The following is a 22,406-nucleotide window of genomic DNA, read 5'->3' as shown; positions in this document are numbered from 1 at the left end:
TTAGTTAAAGCTGAGCGGCTTCAGGTTGTAGTAATCTGACAAAAAATACAACATATCATGGCTTTTGATTTACATAAGAAAATCTCCTGTCCTGCCCATTATCTAATTGCCTATCTTTCCAGAATTGCCTCATTTCAGTTGGGCCCCGATACATGTGAAGATAGAGGTGGAACTGAGGAGATCACATTCCTAGCAACAACAAAGTTATGATCAATATTGTTGTCTGCACTCATGGCACCTTCCAAGACCTTGACCACCTCAGACATTTTAGGCCTTCTTTGGCAATCAATCTGCAAACACCACATCGCGAGCTTCATCATCTGAATTGCATCCTGCTTATGTGCTTGCATGTCGTTGCTGTTCCTGTCAATCAAATCTACCAAGTGGTCGTTTTTAACCTTTTCCTCCAATAGGGTAATAAGATGGATGCTCTCTTCTGACCGGGAAGTGTCGAGGTTCTTTCTTCCGCTGATGACTTCCATGACCACAACACCAAAGCTGTAGACGTCAGCCTTTTCTGTGATTTGCGATGTTAACCATTCAGGAGCTAAATATCCAGGTGTGCCTCTCATTCTAGTAACCACCTGGCTCATATCCCTATCAATGAGCTTGCATAGTCCAAAATCAGAAAGTTTAGCATTGAATTCATCATCTAAGAGGATGTTTTGTGGTTTGACATCCAAATGAGCAATCCGTTTTGTGCACTCCTCGTGAAGATAAGAGAGACCCTTAGCTATGTGAGTGATAATTTTGCACCGGATGCTCCAATCCAAAGGAGGAGCATCGTTGTCATGTCGACAATAGATCCATCTATCCAAGGATCCTTTGTGCATATACTCATACACCAGGAGCCTATAGGATTTCTCTGCACAGAAACCAATCAAACTCACCAGATTAATATGATGAATCCTGCCAATTGTCTGAACCTCTGCAGAAAATTCTCTTTTGCCCTGACCAGCTCGATCCAAACGTTTTACTGCAATCATTTCATCCCCAAATTTTCCCTTGAAAACAGACCCAAATCCTCCTTCCCCTAGCTTGTCTGCAAATTGCTCGGTTGCTGCTTTTAGCTGTTGATATGTGAACCTGATTGGTGTTCCTTGTAGCTCCCCAAACTCTTCCTCCTCCTCCATCTCATGTTGTCTATGTGTTCTCCGCTTACATATAAAGTAGGCGAGGAGGAAGACGACGGTAAGCAAAATGAAGCTGCCTACAGGAGCTAGAATTGTCACAACTCTTGTTACAGTGGAGGATTTTGGTTTCATGCTTGTTGGCCCAATAGGCGCAGGCAGAGCCACGGGACTTTCAGCTGGAGGCGACATTGCTTGATTCATCAGGGGACAAAAGACGACCTGGTAGTTGGTGCCCGTCGGGCAACTGAAAGTGCTGCTGGGATCATCCTTGGGGTAGCTGTAGGCATCTGGGCACATCTTCTTAAAGAAGACCGAGTAGTTGGTGGTGCTGCAATTGTGTGCCGCGCTCCCGGTACAGCAGTATTTGTCCTGCTTCAACACCCTGCATGCACTGTTACAACCCCCCGGAGCCTTCAGCTCTGTTGGGCACTGCGATGTGATGTTGGCTGGACAGCGCGGCCCCTTGACGCACCCTGCCCTTCCTTGAACCTGAACCGGCACCGGCAGGAAGTCCATGGGCACGTTGAAGCCGTCCATGAAGGAGATGTCGAAGGAATCCACGGCGTTGAGGCCGCCAAACGCGAACTCACCGAGCGTGCTGGGCGGCCGGCCATAGGCTGTGCAGGCGAGCAAGCCGCCGCAGTCACCAGTTTGGCACGACGACACGTTACCTTCGCCATGGAACGTGCAGCCCGTCCGTGCCCAGACGCGGCCGGATGTGTTGCCGGCGGGGACGTCCAGCACCCATGCCTCCCCTGGATCGAGCTGCCGGCCACCTCCCGGCACGACGGCCGGCCACACGGTGTAGGAGCATTGGTTGGTGATTCCTAGTGTGGCGGCCTCGCCCGTGATAACGAGGACGAAGAGGAAGAGAGCGGAAGCGGCGCCCATCAATGCCTGGAAGAGGAAGAGGAAGAGAACTGGAGAATCAGAGACGGTCTAGGTTGCAAACTTGCAATAGGGCTCATGATCTATAGTGTGACAGCTAACGGAGTGGAAGAGTGGGGATAACAGAGACACCGTTGAATTATTCCGTTCCACGGTCAGCATACAACAGCTAGCCTCTTCAACATGCTGCACAGTGACAACCGTTTGGTAGGACCAGACTTTTGCAGGACTTGTTAGTCCCTTCCGAATCCAAATTGTAAAAAGGATTACATACATTTGTACAGTGCGTCCGTGTAATGATTATAAAAAGAATACATCTGTATAATGTGTTGTTTGGTGATTTTGTCGGTAAGAAATGTACATCCGAGGAAATCTTACATTAGTAAAACGCTCTGTTCGGTAAATGTCGTCCTCAGAGATTGCATATCAACTTCTTTTTTTATGTTGGAGACTTGCCAGATTGCTCATCTTTGCTCATTCCTGATCTGCTTTATGTTTTGCTGTGGCATTCTGATGTGGAATATATATGGAGGCAGCAGATCAAGGAAGAAGCACTTTTTTTTTTTTTGAACGGGCAAGGAAGAAGCACTTTGGTGGTGGAGACAAGCTGAAGTTGACACCAGTCGGCAGCTCCCTGGAAGCAGTCCAAGCAGCCGGAGGCCTCCTTGACTGACAGACATGCCCCGTCAAGCGTATGCATCCATGTCTAACTCACCACAACTACTTAATTGCGAGCACATTTTTTGCAAGTGTGGGAATTTCTCAAGTAAATCCATGATTATTTTTTTGAACGTATGAATTTATTTATCCAATAAAATTCAGAAGTCGGTTTTTCTACTGAACGAATGAATGTTTGGCTTTTTCTTTGAACCAGTCGGATCGACGGAGGTGGTTGGCGGTTTGGCGAGGCAAGTTTTTTTTTTTTAGGCAAGTGAGGTGGTCCCGACAGCCAGAGTGAATTGCTTTATGGGCCACAGCCCATGAGAACTTTCACGCGAGTGCCAGCATTTTCGAGGGACTCCATAAGCACTACTGTGGAGCTCGCAAATATTTTGTGTGTGTGTGAATGTGGAGCTCCCAAATATGTGTTCATACAAACTGGTTACTTCAGTTTTTTCACGCTCAATCTAGAAAACCTTTCTTCTTCCCACAATCCAATCCAGAAAACGCTATGTGATGCATTTGCGGAAGCTTCTAGAAGATTTCGACTAGTTTTCGGTTCATATATTTTTGTTTGTTCTTCCGGTTTTTTGTTCGAATTTTATTTTTCCATTCTGATTTTCCTTTTATTTTTTAAAAAAATTATGAATTGTATTCAAATGCATGAACTTTTTTCAAACATAGCCAGTTTTCTATGCTATTAGTCAAATCTGAAAAAAAATTAAGAACTTTTCTGAAATTCATTAATGTTTTCTCAAATCCCTGAACCTTCTTACAATTCATGTTTTTTTTCAAAATCATGAACGATTCTGATATTTGTGACAAAAATTCAATTTCGTGTACATCTTTTCAAATTCGCAATTTTTTTTAAGAAAATTGTGAACTTTGTTTAAATCCGTGAAAAAAATGAATTTACGATTTTTTAATGTACAAAAACCAAAGGCTATGTTTTTCCTGAAAACAAACAACACTTATTTTAGTACAGTAATCCAGGCGAGCGAGCGAAGCAGTCTAGCGGAGCAAGGTACCAAGTTGGGCTGCAGCCTGGAATGCTCGTGCGAGCGCTGTTGAAGAGCCTCGCTTGTCAATATATTGGTCGCCTGGAGAGCAACTAATTGGCTAGCATAAGCGTTTTAACGATCATTCCTACGTGTTGTGTTCTTAGTCATCGTCACGTGCCATTCTCTGAGTGTTCCCTTTGATTTTTTATTTTTTATTTTATCGCACACGTTTTTTGACTTTTTAGGTGGATTTCTTTTTGTGTTTTGTTTTTTGCCCTTTTTTTAGCTTTTGCACAAAATAAAACGTGTCCAAAAGCACGGTTTTTTTTTGGCATGAGAGGACCCTCCCAAAAATAAAATAAAAACATGTTTTTTGTTTTTTTCCTTTTTCCGCGAAAGTTATAGTTTAGTTTCGCGATAGGCATGGATTTGCTTTCGCAAGAGGCACGACCATGCCTCGGAAACGAAAAAAAAAACATGTTTTCTGTTTTCTTTCTCTTTCGTGATTCGAACGGTTTTGCTTCTGCTAGAGGTACGGATTAACTTTTGCGAATGGCACGGTCATGCCTCTCGAAAATAAAAAGGTGATTTTATTTTTGTTTTTTCTTTCGTAAAAGGCATGATTTTGTTTCCGCGAGAGGCACAGGTTTGCTTCGCGGTCGTGCCTTTCAGAAACGAAAAACCCGTTTTTATTTTCTTTCAAGAGAGGCACAGTTTTTTTGTCTGTTGTTTTGTGAAAAAATATGTTTGTAAAAACCTAGCAACATGAAGCCACCTACAGGAGCTAAAATTGCAACATCTCTTCTTACAGTGAAGGGTTTCTCTTTCATGCTTGTTGTCCCAATAGGTGCTGGCAGAGTACTTGGGGTCATAGGTGTTACCGTGGCCGGGGATGCAGGTGGATCACTTGGGGCCGTAGGTGTTACCTTGGCCGGGGGTGCGGGCATGGGTCTTTTAGCTGTAGGCGATCTGCTTGCATTCGTATCAATGATAATGCCCACGGATGTACTGTTCGCGATGGTGGCAACGGGGAGGAGGAGGAGGAGGAGAGGCAGGAGGTGGAGAGCCGAAGTGGCACTCACCACTGCCATTTGTTCCTTTGTGATATGATTTCTGATTGCACTCGTTAACTTGAAGCAGAGTCTCAATTGCAAACTGGAGATAGGGCTCCTGTGGCTATGACAGTAGACTGACAGCTAACAGCCTGGAAGAATGATAGGGATTATATCTATATGTTTTCAGGAAATAAAAAAGAAGAGTTACATCCAGATAATGCGTTGTTTCATGATTTTGACTCTAAGAGCTATGCAAACACGACAGTTAATGCGATCAGATCTTGCATAGGTGTTATCATATAAAAGCATTCTTCTTGGTAAAATATCATCCGGGGAGAGTTGAATTTTTTTTTCCTTGTGTTTCTCAGAGCCTGTGATTTTTTTGTTGCTACTTGTTAATTATTTTTGGAAAAGGTTTGCTACTTGTTAATGTATCTCAACTCTTTAGTTACAGAATGAGGCAACTCTTCTGCTTCCATTTAGTAAAGAAAAGTAAACATACTTATAGACTTCTAATATAATTATATCATACTCCCTCCGTCCCAAAATAAGTGTCTCAACTTTATACTAGCTCTATTAAGCTTAAGACACTTATTTTGGGACGGAGGGAGTATAAAATAGTGGTATACTGGTTTTTGTTTTCCCAAGTTGCACATCTTTGTCAGCAGTGATGTTGAGTGAAGATCAGTTTGCAAGAAGTACCTTTGGTTTGGGGCATGCTAAAGCTGATAGAGGTTGGTATTTTTCAAATCAATTTCTTGGGTAAGGCCTACATAATTTGCAATTGGTATTTCTCATATCAATTTCGCCAACTTTTTCATGAACTTTAGATTTGAATTATATTTATGAAGTGCTTAGAAACGCATTTAATGGCTTAAATATATCAAACGGACCTTAAAAGATGCAGAGCACTTGGTGTCGTAGGTGTTACCTTAGCCGGGGGTGCAGGCAAGGGACTTTCAGCTGTAGGCGATACTGTTTGATTGATCGTGGCACAAAGAGAAGGTGGGCACCTTCTCCCCTGACTGAGATTTATATACACGGTGGGCACCTTCTCGCCCTGATCGAGCTTCGTACGCGATCTCTAACCGGAGTTGCGGCTGGCCACACGGTGGCAACGGGGAGGAGAAGGTGAGGCAGGAGGGAGCCGAAGGGGTACTCACCACTGCCATCTGTGTGTTATGATTTATGTGCACCCGTTAGCTTTAACCAGTCTCTCAATTGCAAACTTGTGATAGGTGTCATGTGGCTGTGACAGACTGACATCTAGAGTGGAGGAGTGGTAGGGAATAGCAGACAGGGACATGATCTGTCCGTTGAATCGTTCAAGGGTCAGCATAAAACAACCTAACATTCTTGCAGACTGTTTGCTTCTTAGTCTGTTAGTCCCTCTCGTATTATATATGTACGTCTTCAAGAATAAAAACAGGAATTACATCTGTAAAATTATTTTGGCTGTAAGAAATCGGCAAACATGGCAGAAAAATGCGACCAGATCTTGCATAGGTGTTACCATATAAAACATGGTTTTTGGCAAAATATCATCCTGGGAGAGTATGCATTTTTTCAAGAAATGATAGCAACACAATGATTCATCTCAAAAATTATGCATGCTGATTTGGATGAAACGGTCAAACTTACATGTGTCATGGATAGTCCTATTGAATTGTCAAGTATGGAATTGCAGGAGTATTCCTTGTGTTTCTCTGATCCTGTTCACTTCCGTTCAGCAACAGTTTATGTGTGACCCATCATGTATATACCAAAACTGAATACTGTTAGGGAAAGGTCTATATTACCCTTTATACTATTTGTGAGGGGGGTGTATCGAAGCGGGACTATGTGTTTTTTTCTGCTTGTTAATTTATCTCAACTCGTTAGTTAGGGAATGAAGCAACTTTTCTGCGTCCATTTCGAAAAGGAAAACAAAACTATTTCTAGACTTCTAGTATAAGTATACCATACAACATAGTGGTAGACTGGGTTTTTTTGCCCAGATTGCACATCTTTGTTCATTACCGATCTGCCATATGCTTTGTCAGCAGTGATGTAAAATGAAGATCACTTTGCAAGAAGTACCCTACGACTGGGGGCATGCATGTTGGCTGACAGCGGCTGGAGGCCTTGTTGACTGGCCTAGCTATCATATGCCATCAAGCATATGGAGCCACTTCTCACTCCTTGATTGCGTCCAGACGAGGGTGGCACTACCACTATCCTCGCTAGCTGCTGCTGTTTATAGAATGGAAATCATTCTCGATCACAAGATCACGCTGGGAGGAAGCTGCGCGGCACCTGATCGAGGCCTTGAAGCTGGGAGGAAGCTCTAGCCTCGTTATCTCTGTTCCCTGGTCGGCATGGACAGTGTATGTACTCCACACACACCTCTGATTCATTCATTTTCTCTCTAGTACTTATGGAGAACAACGACTTGACCTCGTGCAGTCATGCATATTAATCCATAGCAGTGAAAAAAATAACGTGCCATAGCGTTGCTAATAGTAAGCTATAGTATTTTGAGAAATGACTCGTTAAGAAAAATCTATGTACAACGTCTTCCTAATAGCATATATTTAAGGTGCCGTTATTTTGACATAGCACTTTATTTTTTCATTGATTCAATACCTAGAGTTGAGCTGCCTAAGTAAACCCCACTATTGTCATGGAAGACCGCAGCCATCCAAGGTCTGATGCCTGCATCGACATGAATCCCTGCGCTATTCAACCACGCTATTCAACCACGCTTCCCTGCGCTTCCTGTCCGCGACATTTGGTGGGCTTGGCTGGGTACTGGACTATTGGGCCGTCCTCATCCCCCGACTCCAAGACTAGCGGCGGTACCCTCATCCGCGGCGCGCCGCTGTTGCCGGCGCCGGCGAACTGGACCGTGCCTCACGCGCCGCCGCCACTGCTCGCCACGAATCCTCCATCCCCAGCACCACATCTTTCCGCCGCATCCCATCTGCAGACGCGCCGCTCCTAATCGCCCGACTCCGGAGACGGACCCGTCGCCGCCGTCTTCTTCGGTCTGGTACTCACCCAATGCTAGTCGATAGAGGTAACCCCCGCGTCAACTGATCATTCGTGCAACAGGTTCATGGGGGGCAGCTCATATCATATATCAGATCTTCCATTCCATAGGAACGACGACCAACTACACAAGTATGGCATCTGAAGGACAAGGATAAGTCATTACGAGCTGCAGTGGCGTCTTGTACACATTATTGGTTGCTCTGATGTAATGTCATCACATTATACTGGTCGATGGTTACAACTTACTATACAACACAAACGCTAATTGAATAGAAAATCAAATGTGATACTCCCTCTGTACCACGATACTTGTTGTTGTGGAGAACTGAACAAACAAATATTTAGGAACACAGGGAGTAGTATATAGTTGTACATTCCCTAACTTTGGTGCATCGGCTGGCCCAGAATTGGAACAAATGGCTTCAGAGGCATAGTTTCCCTTTTAGCTCCAGTTCTAGTTCCAGCAAAAGCATTTCATAGCTTTGAACATCTGAATCGTAGTTTATTGTCCAAAGTTCCAAGAAAATGGTTTAGCTGCAGCCAGTGCAGTGATGCTTAATTTCATCCCCTGCACATTGCTTTGCCAGCCCAAAACCTTAAATATTCTGATGGAGGTTATCGCAAAATCCTCTAAATTTCAAGTGGAACTAAAAAGGTGCCCATCAAACTAAGTTATCTGGAGTGGTGCAGGGAGAGCAGATTCCCAATGTAATTTGCCATTTAGCAGTTCTTCTAATTCGAAAGATTTAAGCCATCCTTGAAATCTTTTTCATTGAGGAAACCGTGACATCTTCTTATGCTTACAAACTTTAAGTACATCACCTAACTTCGTAAAAAAAAAATAGCAGTGCAAATTTTGTAGAACTTAAAACCACTTCAATTCTGCGCATTTATCTGCTTTCTTCAGTAACATTTTTGGACATGCTATTAATTTCAAGTTTCTAAAGTAACCCGAAACAGAGGTAACTGGACAAAGAAATTACAACGGAATTAGTTAAAGCTGAGCGGCTTCAGGTTGTAGTAATCTGACAAAAAATACAACATATCATGGCTTTTGATTTACATAAGAAAATCTCCTGTCCTGCCCATTATCTAATTGCCTATCTTTCCAGAATTGCCTCATTTCAGTTGGGCCCCGATACATGTGAAGATAGAGGTGGAACTGAGGAGATCACATTCCTAGCAACAACAAAGTTATGATCAATATTGTTGTCTGCACTCATGGCACCTTCCAAGACCTTGACCACCTCAGACATTTTAGGCCTTCTTTGGCAATCAATCTGCAAACACCACATCGCGAGCTTCATCATCTGAATTGCATCCTGCTTATGTGCTTGCATGTCGTTGCTGTTCCTGTCAATCAAATCTACCAAGTGGTCGTTTTTAACCTTTTCCTCCAATAGGGTAATAAGATGGATGCTCTCTTCTGACCGGGAAGTGTCGAGGTTCTTTCTTCCGCTGATGACTTCCATGACCACAACACCAAAGCTGTAGACGTCAGCCTTTTCTGTGATTTGCGATGTTAACCATTCAGGAGCTAAATATCCAGGTGTGCCTCTCATTCTAGTAACCACCTGGCTCATATCCCTATCAATGAGCTTGCATAGTCCAAAATCAGAAAGTTTAGCATTGAATTCATCATCTAAGAGGATGTTTTGTGGTTTGACATCCAAATGAGCAATCCGTTTTGTGCACTCCTCGTGAAGATAAGAGAGACCCTTAGCTATGTGAGTGATAATTTTGCACCGGATGCTCCAATCCAAAGGAGGAGCATCGTTGTCATGTCGACAATAGATCCATCTATCCAAGGATCCTTTGTGCATATACTCATACACCAGGAGCCTATAGGATTTCTCTGCACATAAACCAATCAAACTCACCAGATTAATATGATGAATCCTGCCAATTGTCTGAACCTCTGCAGAAAATTCTCTTTTGCCCTGACCAGCTCGATCCAAACGTTTTACTGCAATCATTTCATCCCCAAATTTTCCCTTGAAAACAGACCCAAATCCTCCTTCCCCTAGCTTGTCTGCAAATTGCTCGGTTGCTGCTTTTAGCTGTTGATATGTGAACCTGATTGGTGTTCCTTGTAGCTCCCCAAACTCTTCCTCCTCCTCCATCTCATGTTGTCTATGTGTTCTCCGCTTACATATAAAGTAGGCGAGGAGGAAGACGACGGTAAGCAAAATGAAGCTGCCTACAGGAGCTAGAATTGTCACAACTCTTGTTACAGTGGAGGATTTTGGTTTCATGCTTGTTGGCCCAATAGGCGCAGGCAGAGCCACGGGACTTTCAGCTGGAGGCGACATTGCTTGATTCATCAGGGGACAAAAGACGACCTGGTAGTTGGTGCCCGTCGGGCAACTGAAAGTGCTGCTGGGATCATCCTTGGGGTAGCTGTAGGCATCTGGGCACATCTTCTTAAAGAAGACCGAGTAGTTGGTGGTGCTGCAATTGTGTGCCGCGCTCCCGGTACAGCAGTATTTGTCCTGCTTCAACACCCTGCATGCACTGTTACAACCCCCCGGAGCCTTCAGCTCTGTTGGGCACTGCGATGTGATGTTGGCTGGACAGCGCGGCCCCTTGACGCACCCTGCCCTTCCTTGAACCTGAACCGGCACCGGCAGGAAGTCCATGGGCACGTTGAAGCCGTCCATGAAGGAGATGTCGAAGGAATCCACGGCGTTGAGGCCGCCAAACGCGAACTCACCGAGCGTGCTGGGCGGCCGGCCATAGGCTGTGCAGGCGAGCAAGCCGCCGCAGTCACCAGTTTGGCACGACGACACGTTACCTTCGCCATGGAACGTGCAGCCCGTCCGTGCCCAGACGCGGCCGGATGTGTTGCCGGCGGGGACGTCCAGCACCCATGCCTCCCCTGGATCGAGCTGCCGGCCACCTCCCGGCACGACGGCCGGCCACACGGTGTAGGAGCATTGGTTGGTGATTCCTAGTGTGGCGGCCTCGCCCGTGATAACGAGGACGAAGAGGAAGAGAGCGGAAGCGGCGCCCATCAATGCCTGGAAGAGGAAGAGGAAGAGAACTGGAGAATCAGAGACGGTCTAGGTTGCAAACTTGCAATAGGGCTCATGATCTATAGTGTGACAGCTAACGGAGTGGAAGAGTGGGGATAACAGAGACACCGTTGAATTATTCCGTTCCACGGTCAGCATACAACAGCTAGCCTCTTCAACATGCTGCACAGTGACAACCGTTTGGTAGGACCAGACTTTTGCAGGACTTGTTAGTCCCTTCCGAATCCAAATTGTAAAAAGGATTACATACATTTGTACAGTGCGTCCGTGTAATGATTATAAAAAGAATACATCTGTATAATGTGTTGTTTGGTGATTTTGTCGGTAAGAAATGTACATCCGAGGAAATCTTACATTAGTAAAACGCTCTGTTCGGTAAATGTCGTCCTCAGAGATTGCATATCAACTTCTTTTTTTATGTTGGAGACTTGCCAGATTGCTCATCTTTGCTCATTCCTGATCTGCTTTATGTTTTGCTGTGGCATTCTGATGTGGAATATATATGGAGGCAGCAGATCAAGGAAGAAGCACTTTTTTTTTTTTGAACGGGCAAGGAAGAAGCACTTTGGTGGTGGAGACAAGCTGAAGTTGACACCAGTCGGCAGCTCCCTGGAAGCAGTCCAAGCAGCCGGAGGCCTCCTTGACTGACAGACATGCCCCGTCAAGCGTATGCATCCATGTCTAACTCACCACAACTACTTAATTGCGAGCACATTTTTTGCAAGTGTGGGAATTTCTCAAGTAAATCCATGATTATTTTTTTGAACGTATGAATTTATTTATCCAATAAAATTCAGAAGTCGGTTTTTCTACTGAACGAATGAATGTTTGGCTTTTTCTTTGAACCAGTCGGATCGACGGAGGTGGTTGGCGGTTTGGCGAGGCAAGTTTTTTTTTTTTTTAGGCAAGTGAGGTGGTCCCGACAGCCAGAGTGAATTGCTTTATGGGCCACAGCCCATGAGAACTTTCACGCGAGTGCCAGCATTTTCGAGGGACTCCATAAGCACTACTGTGGAGCTCGCAAATATTTTGTGTGTGTGTGAATGTGGAGCTCCCAAATATGTGTTCATACAAACTGGTTACTTCAGTTTTTTCACGCTCAATCTAGAAAACCTTTCTTCTTCCCACAATCCAATCCAGAAAACGCTATGTGATGCATTTGCGGAAGCTTCTAGAAGATTTCGACTAGTTTTCGGTTCATATATTTTTGTTTGTTCTTCCGGTTTTTTGTTCGAATTTTATTTTTCCATTCTGATTTTCCTTTTATTTTTTAAAAAAATTATGAATTGTATTCAAATGCATGAACTTTTTTCAAACATAGCCAGTTTTCTATGCTATTAGTCAAATCTGAAAAAAAATTAAGAACTTTTCTGAAATTCATTAATGTTTTCTCAAATCCCTGAACCTTCTTACAATTCATGTTTTTTTTCAAAATCATGAACGATTCTGATATTTGTGACAAAAATTCAATTTCGTGTACATCTTTTCAAATTCGCAATTTTTTTTAAGAAAATTGTCAACTTTGTTTAAATCCGTGAAAAAAATGAATTTACGATTTTTTAATGTACAAAAACCAAAGGCTATGTTTTTCCTGAAAACAAACAACACTTATTTTAGTACAGTAATCCAGGCGAGCGAGCGAAGCAGTCTAGCGGAGCAAGGTACCAAGTTGGGCTGCAGCCTGGAATGCTCGTGCGAGCGCTGTTGAAGAGCCTCGCTTGTCAATATATTGGTCGCCTGGAGAGCAACTAATTGGCTAGCATAAGCGTTTTAACGATCATTCCTACGTGTTGTGTTCTTAGTCATCGTCACGTGCCATTCTCTGAGTGTTCCCTTTGATTTTTTATTTTTTATTTTATCGCACACGTTTTTTGACTTTTTAGGTGGATTTCTTTTTGTGTTTTGTTTTTTGCCCTTTTTTTAGCTTTTGCACAAAATAAAACGTGTCCAAAAGCACGGTTTTTTTTTGGCATGAGAGGACCCTCCCAAAAATAAAATAAAAACATGTTTTTTGTTTTTTTCCTTTTTCCGCGAAAGTTATAGTTTAGTTTCGCGATAGGCATGGATTTGCTTTCGCAAGAGGCACGACCATGCCTCGGAAACGAAAAAAAAAACATGTTTTCTGTTTTCTTTCTCTTTCGTGATTCGAACGGTTTTGCTTCTGCTAGAGGTACGGATTAACTTTTGCGAATGGCACGGTCATGCCTCTCGAAAATAAAAAGGTGATTTTATTTTTGTTTTTTCTTTCGTAAAAGGCATGATTTTGTTTCCGCGAGAGGCACAGGTTTGCTTCGCGGTCGTGCCTTTCAGAAACGAAAAACCCGTTTTTATTTTCTTTCAAGAGAGGCACAGTTTTTTTGTCTGTTGTTTTGTGAAAAAATATGTTTGTAAAAACCTAGCAACATGAAGCCACCTACAGGAGCTAAAATTGCAACATCTCTTCTTACAGTGAAGGGTTTCTCTTTCATGCTTGTTGTCCCAATAGGTGCTGGCAGAGTACTTGGGGTCATAGGTGTTACCGTGGCCGGGGATGCAGGTGGATCACTTGGGGCCGTAGGTGTTACCTTGGCCGGGGGTGCGGGCATGGGTCTTTTAGCTGTAGGCGATCTGCTTGCATTCGTATCAATGATAATGCCCACGGATGTACTGTTCGCGATGGTGGCAACGGGGAGGAGGAGGAGGAGGAGAGGCAGGAGGTGGAGAGCCGAAGTGGCACTCACCACTGCCATTTGTTCCTTTGTGATATGATTTCTGATTGCACTCGTTAACTTGAAGCAGAGTCTCAATTGCAAACTGGAGATAGGGCTCCTGTGGCTATGACAGTAGACTGACAGCTAACAGCCTGGAAGAATGATAGGGATTATATCTATATGTTTTCAGGAAATAAAAAAGAAGAGTTACATCCAGATAATGCGTTGTTTCATGATTTTGACTCTAAGAGCTATGCAAACACGACAGTTAATGCGATCAGATCTTGCATAGGTGTTATCATATAAAAGCATTCTTCTTGGTAAAATATCATCCGGGGAGAGTTGAATTTTTTTTTCCTTGTGTTTCTCAGAGCCTGTGATTTTTTTGTTGCTACTTGTTAATTATTTTTGGAAAAGGTTTGCTACTTGTTAATGTATCTCAACTCTTTAGTTACAGAATGAGGCAACTCTTCTGCTTCCATTTAGTAAAGAAAAGTAAACATACTTATAGACTTCTAATATAATTATATCATACTCCCTCCGTCCCAAAATAAGTGTCTCAACTTTATACTAGCTCTATTAAGCTTAAGACACTTATTTTGGGACGGAGGGAGTATAAAATAGTGGTATACTGGTTTTTGTTTTCCCAAGTTGCACATCTTTGTCAGCAGTGATGTTGAGTGAAGATCAGTTTGCAAGAAGTACCTTTGGTTTGGGGCATGCTAAAGCTGATAGAGGTTGGTATTTTTCAAATCAATTTCTTGGGTAAGGCCTACATAATTTGCAATTGGTATTTCTCATATCAATTTCGCCAACTTTTTCATGAACTTTAGATTTGAATTATATTTATGAAGTGCTTAGAAACGCATTTAATGGCTTAAATATATCAAACGGACCTTAAAAGATGCAGAGCACTTGGTGTCGTAGGTGTTACCTTAGCCGGGGGTGCAGGCAAGGGACTTTCAGCTGTAGGCGATACTGTTTGATTGATCGTGGCACAAAGAGAAGGTGGGCACCTTCTCCCCTGACTGAGATTTATATACACGGTGGGCACCTTCTCGCCCTGATCGAGCTTCGTACGCGATCTCTAACCGGAGTTGCGGCTGGCCACACGGTGGCAACGGGGAGGAGAAGGTGAGGCAGGAGGGAGCCGAAGGGGTACTCACCACTGCCATCTGTGTGTTATGATTTATGTGCACCCGTTAGCTTTAACCAGTCTCTCAATTGCAAACTTGTGATAGGTGTCATGTGGCTGTGACAGACTGACATCTAGAGTGGAGGAGTGGTAGGGAATAGCAGACAGGGACATGATCTGTCCGTTGAATCGTTCAAGGGTCAGCATAAAACAACCTAACATTCTTGCAGACTGTTTGCTTCTTAGTCGGTTAGTCCCTCTCGTATTATATATGTACGTCTTCAAGAATAAAAACAGGAATTACATCTGTAAAATTATTTTGGCTGTAAGAAATCGGCAAACATGGCAGAAAAATGCGACCAGATCTTGCATAGGTGTTACCATATAAAACATGGTTTTTGGCAAAATATCATCCTGGGAGAGTATGCATTTTTTCAAGAAATGATAGCAACACAATGATTCATCTCAAAAATTATGCATGCTGATTTGGATGAAACGGTCAAACTTACATGTGTCATGGATAGTCCTATTGAATTGTCAAGTATGGAATTGCAGGAGTATTCCTTGTGTTTCTCTGATCCTGTTCACTTCCGTTCAGCAACAGTTTATGTGTGACCCATCATGTATATACCAAAACTGAATACTGTTAGGGAAAGGTCTATATTACCCTTTATACTATTTGTGAGGGGGGTGTATCGAAGCGGGACTATGTGTTTTTTTCTGCTTGTTAATTTATCTCAACTCGTTAGTTAGGGAATGAAGCAACTTTTCTGCGTCCATTTCGAAAAGGAAAACAAAACTATTTCTAGACTTCTAGTATAAGTATACCATACAACATAGTGGTAGACTGGGTTTTTTTGCCCAGATTGCACATCTTTGTTCATTACCGATCTGCCATATGCTTTGTCAGCAGTGATGTAAAATGAAGATCACTTTGCAAGAAGTACCCTACGACTGGGGGCATGCATGTTGGCTGACAGCGGCTGGAGGCCTTGTTGACTGGCCTAGCTATCATATGCCATCAAGCATATGGAGCCACTTCTCACTCCTTGATTGCGTCCAGACGAGGGTGGCACTACCACTATCCTCGCTAGCTGCTGCTGTTTATAGAATGGAAATCATTCTCGATCACAAGATCACGCTGGGAGGAAGCTGCGCGGCACCTGATCGAGGCCTTGAAGCTGGGAGGAAGCTCTAGCCTCGTTATCTCTGTTCCCTGGTCGGCATGGACAGTGTATGTACTCCACACACACCTCTGATTCATTCATTTTCTCTCTAGTACTTCTGGAGAACAACGACTTGACCTCGTGCAGTCATGCATATTAATCCATAGCAGTGAAAAAAATAACGTGCCATAGCGTTGCTAATAGTAAGCTATAGTATTTTGAGAAATGACTCGTTAAGAAAAATCTATGTACAACGTCTTCCTAATAGCATATATTTAAGGTGCCGTTATTTTGACATAGCACTTTATTTTTTCATTGATTCAATACCTAGAGTTGAGCTGCCTAAGTAAACCCCACTATTGTCATGGAAGACCGCAGCCATCCAAGGTCTGATGCCTGCATCGACATGAATCCCTGCGCTATTCAACCACGCTATTCAACCACGCTTCCCTGCGCTTCCTGTCCGCGACATTTGGTGGGCTTGGCTGGGTACTGGACTATTGGGCCGTCCTCATCCCCCGACTCCAAGACTAGCGGCGGTACCCTCATCCGCGGCGCGCCGCTGTTGCCGGCGCCGGCGAACTGGACCGTGCCTCACGCGCCGCCGCCACTGCTCGCCACGAATCCTCCATCCCCAGCACCACATCTTTCCGCCGCATCCCATCTGCAGACGCGCCGCTCCTAATCGCCCGACTCCGGAGACGGACCCGTCGCCGCCGTCTTCTTCGGTCTGGTACTCACCCAATGCTAGTCGATAGAGGTAACCCCCGCGTCAACTGATCATTCGTGCAACAGGTTCATGGGGGGCAGCTCATATCATATATCAGATCTTCCATTCCATAGGAACGACGACCAACTACACAAGTATGGCATCTGAAGGACAAGGATAAGTCATTACGAGCTGCAGTGGCGTCTTGTACACATTATTGGTTGCTCTGATGTAATGTCATCACATTATACTGGTCGATGGTTACAACTTACTATACAACACAAACGCTAATTGAATAGAAAATCAAATGTGATACTCCCTCTGTACCACGATACTTGTTGTTGTGGAGAACTGAACAAACAAATATTTAGGAACACAGGGAGTAGTATATAGTTGTACATTCCCTAACTTTGGTGCATCGGCTGGCCCAGAATTGGAACAAATGGCTTCAGAGGCATAGTTTCCCTTTTAGCTCCAGTTCTAGTTCCAGCAAAAGCATTTCATAGCTTTGAACATCTGAATCGTAGTTTATTGTCCAAAGTTCCAAGAAAATGGTTTAGCTGCAGCCAGTGCAGTGATGCTTAATTTCATCCCCTGCACATTGCTTTGCCAGCCCAAAACCTTAAATATTCTGATGGAGGTTATCGCAAAATCCTCTAAATTTCAAGTGGAACTAAAAAGGTGCCCATCAAACTAAGTTATCTGGAGTGGTGCAGGGAGAGCAGATTCCCAATGTAATTTGCCATTTAGCAGTTCTTCTAATTCGAAAGATTTAAGCCATCCTTGAAATCTTTTTCATTGAGGAAACCGTGACATCTTCTTATGCTTACAAACTTTAAGTACATCACCTAACTTCGTAAAAAAAAAATAGCAGTGCAAATTTTGTAGAACTTAAAACCACTTCAATTCTGCGCATTTATCTGCTTTCTTCAGTAACATTTTTGGACATGCTATTAATTTCAAGTTTCTAAAGTAACCCGAAACAGAGGTAACTGGACAAAGAAATTACAACGGAATTAGTTAAAGCTGAGCGGCTTCAGGTTGTAGTAATCTGACAAAAAATACAACATATCATGGCTTTTGATTTACATAAGAAAATCTCCTGTCCTGCCCATTATCTAATTGCCTATCTTTCCAGAATTGCCTCATTTCAGTTGGGCCCCGATACATGTGAAGATAGAGGTGGAACTGAGGAGATCACATTCCTAGCAACAACAAAGTTATGATCAATATTGTTGTCTGCACTCATGGCACCTTCCAAGACCTTGACCACCTCAGACATTTTAGGCCTTCTTTGGCAATCAATCTGCAAACACCACATCGCGAGCTTCATCATCTGAATTGCATCCTGCTTATGTGCTTGCATGTCGTTGCTGTTCCTGTCAATCAAATCTACCAAGTGGTCGTTTTTAACCTTTTCCTCCAATAGGGTAATAAGATGGATGCTCTCTTCTGACCGGGAAGTGTCGAGGTTCTTTCTTCCGCTGATGACTTCCATGACCACAACACCAAAGCTGTAGACGTCAGCCTTTTCTGTGATTTGCGATGTTAACCATTCAGGAGCTAAATATCCAGGTGTGCCTCTCATTCTAGTAACCACCTGGCTCATATCCCTATCAATGAGCTTGCATAGTCCAAAATCAGAAAGTTTAGCATTGAATTCATCATCTAAGAGGATGTTTTGTGGTTTGACATCCAAATGAGCAATCCGTTTTGTGCACTCCTCGTGAAGATAAGAGAGACCCTTAGCTATGTGAGTGATAATTTTGCACCGGATGCTCCAATCCAAAGGAGGAGCATCGTTGTCATGTCGACAATAGATCCATCTATCCAAGGATCCTTTGTGCATATACTCATACACCAGGAGCCTATAGGATTTCTCTGCACAGAAACCAATCAAACTCACCAGATTAATATGATGAATCCTGCCAATTGTCTGAACCTCTGCAGAAAATTCTCTTTTGCCCTGACCAGCTCGATCCAAACGTTTTACTGCAATCATTTCATCCCCAAATTTTCCCTTGAAAACAGACCCAAATCCTCCTTCCCCTAGCTTGTCTGCAAATTGCTCGGTTGCTGCTTTTAGCTGTTGATATGTGAACCTGATTGGTGTTCCTTGTAGCTCCCCAAACTCTTCCTCCTCCTCCATCTCATGTTGTCTATGTGTTCTCCGCTTACATATAAAGTAGGCGAGGAGGAAGACGACGGTAAGCAAAATGAAGCTGCCTACAGGAGCTAGAATTGTCACAACTCTTGTTACAGTGGAGGATTTTGGTTTCATGCTTGTTGGCCCAATAGGCGCAGGCAGAGCCACGGGACTTTCAGCTGGAGGCGACATTGCTTGATTCATCAGGGGACAAAAGACGACCTGGTAGTTGGTGCCCGTCGGGCAACTGAAAGTGCTGCTGGGATCATCCTTGGGGTAGCTGTAGGCATCTGGGCACATCTTCTTAAAGAAGACCGAGTAGTTGGTGGTGCTGCAATTGTGTGCCGCGCTCCCGGTACAGCAGTATTTGTCCTGCTTCAACACCCTGCATGCACTGTTACAACCCCCCGGAGCCTTCAGCTCTGTTGGGCACTGCGATGTGATGTTGGCTGGACAGCGCGGCCCCTTGACGCACCCTGCCCTTCCTTGAACCTGAACCGGCACCGGCAGGAAGTCCATGGGCACGTTGAAGCCGTCCATGAAGGAGATGTCGAAGGAATCCACGGCGTTGAGGCCGCCAAACGCGAACTCACCGAGCGTGCTGGGCGGCCGGCCATAGGCTGTGCAGGCGAGCAAGCCGCCGCAGTCACCAGTTTGGCACGACGACACGTTACCTTCGCCATGGAACGTGCAGCCCGTCCGTGCCCAGACGCGGCCGGATGTGTTGCCGGCGGGGACGTCCAGCACCCATGCCTCCCCTGGATCGAGCTGCCGGCCACCTCCCGGCACGACGGCCGGCCACACGGTGTAGGAGCATTGGTTGGTGATTCCTAGTGTGGCGGCCTCGCCCGTGATAACGAGGACGAAGAGGAAGAGAGCGGAAGCGGCGCCCATCAATGCCTGGAAGAGGAAGAGGAAGAGAACTGGAGAATCAGAGACGGTCTAGGTTGCAAACTTGCAATAGGGCTCATGATCTATAGTGTGACAGCTAACGGAGTGGAAGAGTGGGGATAACAGAGACACCGTTGAATTATTCCGTTCCACGGTCAGCATACAACAGCTAGCCTCTTCAACATGCTGCACAGTGACAACCGTTTGGTAGGACCAGACTTTTGCAGGACTTGTTAGTCCCTTCCGAATCCAAATTGTAAAAAGGATTACATACATTTGTACAGTGCGTCCGTGTAATGATTATAAAAAGAATACATCTGTATAATGTGTTGTTTGGTGATTTTGTCGGTAAGAAATGTACATCCGAGGAAATCTTACATTAGTAAAACGCTCTGTTCGGTAAATGTCGTCCTCAGAGATTGCATATCAACTTCTTTTTTTATGTTGGAGACTTGCCAGATTGCTCATCTTTGCTCATTCCTGATCTGCTTTATGTTTTGCTGTGGCATTCTGATGTGGAATATATATGGAGGCAGCAGATCAAGGAAGAAGCACTTTTTTTTTTTGAACGGGCAAGGAAGAAGCACTTTGGTGGTGGAGACAAGCTGAAGTTGACACCAGTCGGCAGCTCCCTGGAAGCAGTCCAAGCAGCCGGAGGCCTCCTTGACTGACAGACATGCCCCGTCAAGCGTATGCATCCATGTCTAACTCACCACAACTACTTAATTGCGAGCACATTTTTTGCAAGTGTGGGAATTTCTCAAGTAAATCCATGATTATTTTTTTGAACGTATGAATTTATTTATCCAATAAAATTCAGAAGTCGGTTTTTCTACTGAACGAATGAATGTTTGGCTTTTTCTTTGAACCAGTCGGATCGACGGAGGTGGTTGGCGGTTTGGCGAGGCAAGTTTTTTTTTTTTTAGGCAAGTGAGGTGGTCCCGACAGCCAGAGTGAATTGCTTTATGGGCCACAGCCCATGAGAACTTTCACGCGAGTGCCAGCATTTTCGAGGGACTCCATAAGCACTACTGTGGAGCTCGCAAATATTTTGTGTGTGTGTGAATGTGGAGCTCCCAAATATGTGTTCATACAAACTGGTTACTTCAGTTTTTTCACGCTCAATCTAGAAAACCTTTCTTCTTCCCACAATCCAATCCAGAAAACGCTATGTGATGCATTTGCGGAAGCTTCTAGAAGATTTCGACTAGTTTTCGGTTCATATATTTTTGTTTGTTCTTCCGGTTTTTTGTTCGAATTTTATTTTTCCATTCTGATTTTCCTTTTATTTTTTAAAAAAATTATGAATTGTATTCAAATGCATGAACTTTTTTCAAACATAGCCAGTTTTCTATGCTATTAGTCAAATCTGAAAAAAAATTAAGAACTTTTCTGAAATTCATTAATGTTTTCTCAAATCCCTGAACCTTCTTACAATTCATGTTTTTTTTCAAAATCATGAACGATTCTGATATTTGTGACAAAAATTCAATTTCGTGTACATCTTTTCAAATTCGCAATTTTTTTTAAGAAAATTGTGAACTTTGTTTAAATCCGTGAAAAAAATGAATTTACGATTTTTTAATGTACAAAAACCAAAGGCTATGTTTTTCCTGAAAACAAACAACACTTATTTTAGTACAGTAATCCAGGCGAGCGAGCGAAGCAGTCTAGCGGAGCAAGGTACCAAGTTGGGCTGCAGCCTGGAATGCTCGTGCGAGCGCTGTTGAAGAGCCTCGCTTGTCAATATATTGGTCGCCTGGAGAGCAACTAATTGGCTAGCATAAGCGTTTTAACGATCATTCCTACGTGTTGTGTTCTTAGTCATCGTCACGTGCCATTCTCTGAGTGTTCCCTTTGATTTTTTATTTTTTATTTTATCGCACACGTTTTTTGACTTTTTAGGTGGATTTCTTTTTGTGTTTTGTTTTTTGCCCTTTTTTTAGCTTTTGCACAAAATAAAACGTGTCCAAAAGCACGGTTTTTTTTTGGCATGAGAGGACCCTCCCAAAAATAAAATAAAAACATGTTTTTTGTTTTTTTCCTTTTTCCGCGAAAGTTATAGTTTAGTTTCGCGATAGGCATGGATTTGCTTTCGCAAGAGGCACGACCATGCCTCGGAAACGAAAAAAAAAACATGTTTTCTGTTTTCTTTCTCTTTCGTGATTCGAACGGTTTTGCTTCTGCTAGAGGTACGGATTAACTTTTGCGAATGGCACGGTCATGCCTCTCGAAAATAAAAAGGTGATTTTATTTTTGTTTTTTCTTTCGTAAAAGGCATGATTTTGTTTCCGCGAGAGGCACAGGTTTGCTTCGCGGTCGTGCCTTTCAGAAACGAAAAACCCGTTTTTATTTTCTTTCAAGAGAGGCACAGTTTTTTTGTCTGTTGTTTTGTGAAAAAATATGTTTGTAAAAACCTAGCAACATGAAGCCACCTACAGGAGCTAAAATTGCAACATCTCTTCTTACAGTGAAGGGTTTCTCTTTCATGCTTGTTGTCCCAATAGGTGCTGGCAGAGTACTTGGGGTCATAGGTGTTACCGTGGCCGGGGATGCAGGTGGATCACTTGGGGCCGTAGGTGTTACCTTGGCCGGGGGTGCGGGCATGGGTCTTTTAGCTGTAGGCGATCTGCTTGCATTCGTATCAATGATAATGCCCACGGATGTACTGTTCGCGATGGTGGCAACGGGGAGGAGGAGGAGGAGGAGAGGCAGGAGGTGGAGAGCCGAAGTGGCACTCACCACTGCCATTTGTTCCTTTGTGATATGATTTCTGATTGCACTCGTTAACTTGAAGCAGAGTCTCAATTGCAAACTGGAGATAGGGCTCCTGTGGCTATGACAGTAGACTGACAGCTAACAGC

General features: G+C 43.8%; 3 protein-coding genes across 5 annotated transcripts; all 3 read right to left on the bottom strand.

The window, feature by feature from the left end:
• On the bottom strand, positions 1–4,886 carry LOC123442399 (PR5-like receptor kinase). 2 transcript variants are annotated; one of them, XM_045118435.1, is made up of 2 exons: positions 4,719–4,886; positions 1–1,993 (listed from the first exon to the last, which is right to left on the bottom strand). In XM_045118435.1, the coding sequence occupies exons 1-2, from the start codon at positions 4,771–4,773 to the stop codon at positions 135–137; spliced, it is 1,914 nt and encodes a 637-aa protein (XP_044974370.1). In that variant the 5' UTR covers positions 4,774–4,886; the 3' UTR covers positions 1–134. The 2 variants fall into 2 exon arrangements, with proteins under 2 accessions (XP_044974370.1, XP_044974369.1); XM_045118434.1 differs by lacking the exon at positions 4,719–4,886 and having other exon boundaries at positions 1–2,099.
• Positions 4,887–8,760: 3,874 nt separating this feature from the next.
• LOC123439149 (PR5-like receptor kinase) lies at positions 8,761–10,859 on the bottom strand. Its single transcript, XM_045115893.1, has one exon. The coding sequence runs from the start codon at positions 10,782–10,784 to the stop codon at positions 8,895–8,897; it is 1,890 nt and encodes a 629-aa protein (XP_044971828.1). The 5' UTR covers positions 10,785–10,859; the 3' UTR covers positions 8,761–8,894.
• Positions 10,860–17,521: 6,662 nt separating this feature from the next.
• Positions 17,522–22,406, bottom strand: LOC123439148 (PR5-like receptor kinase). 2 transcript variants are annotated; one of them, XM_045115892.1, is made up of 2 exons: positions 22,239–22,406; positions 17,522–19,514 (listed from the first exon to the last, which is right to left on the bottom strand). In XM_045115892.1, exons 1-2 carry the CDS (start codon positions 22,291–22,293, stop codon positions 17,656–17,658), a joined length of 1,914 nt encoding a protein of 637 aa, XP_044971827.1. In that variant the 5' UTR covers positions 22,294–22,406; the 3' UTR covers positions 17,522–17,655. The 2 variants fall into 2 exon arrangements, with proteins under 2 accessions (XP_044971827.1, XP_044971826.1); XM_045115891.1 differs by lacking the exon at positions 22,239–22,406 and having other exon boundaries at positions 17,522–19,620.

The sequence above is a fragment of the Hordeum vulgare genome, chromosome 3H (assembly GCF_904849725.1).
Source record: "Hordeum vulgare subsp. vulgare chromosome 3H, MorexV3_pseudomolecules_assembly, whole genome shotgun sequence".
In the NCBI taxonomy this organism is placed as follows: domain Eukaryota; kingdom Viridiplantae; phylum Streptophyta; class Magnoliopsida; order Poales; family Poaceae; genus Hordeum; species Hordeum vulgare.
This window is presented reverse-complemented; position numbering and strand designations above follow the sequence as displayed.

What these genes read in the sequence shown, in the direction of transcription:
- LOC123442399 (XM_045118435.1), bottom strand. Translation starts at nt 4,773, where the DNA reads ATGGCAGTGGTGAGTGCCACTTCGGCTCTCCACCTCCTGCCTCTCCTC. An exon ending in CCTGCCTCTCCTCCTCCTCC is followed by an intron (nt 1,994 to 4,718) that starts TCCTCCCCGTTG and finishes TCTTCCTCTTCG; the next exon opens with TCCTCGTTATCACGGGCGAG.
- LOC123439148 (XM_045115892.1), bottom strand. Translation starts at nt 22,293, where the DNA reads ATGGCAGTGGTGAGTGCCACTTCGGCTCTCCACCTCCTGCCTCTCCTC. An exon ending in CCTGCCTCTCCTCCTCCTCC is followed by an intron (nt 19,515 to 22,238) that starts TCCTCCCCGTTG and finishes TCTTCCTCTTCG; the next exon opens with TCCTCGTTATCACGGGCGAG.
- LOC123439149 (XM_045115893.1), bottom strand. Translation starts at nt 10,784, where the DNA reads ATGGGCGCCGCTTCCGCTCTCTTCCTCTTCGTCCTCGTTATCACGGGC.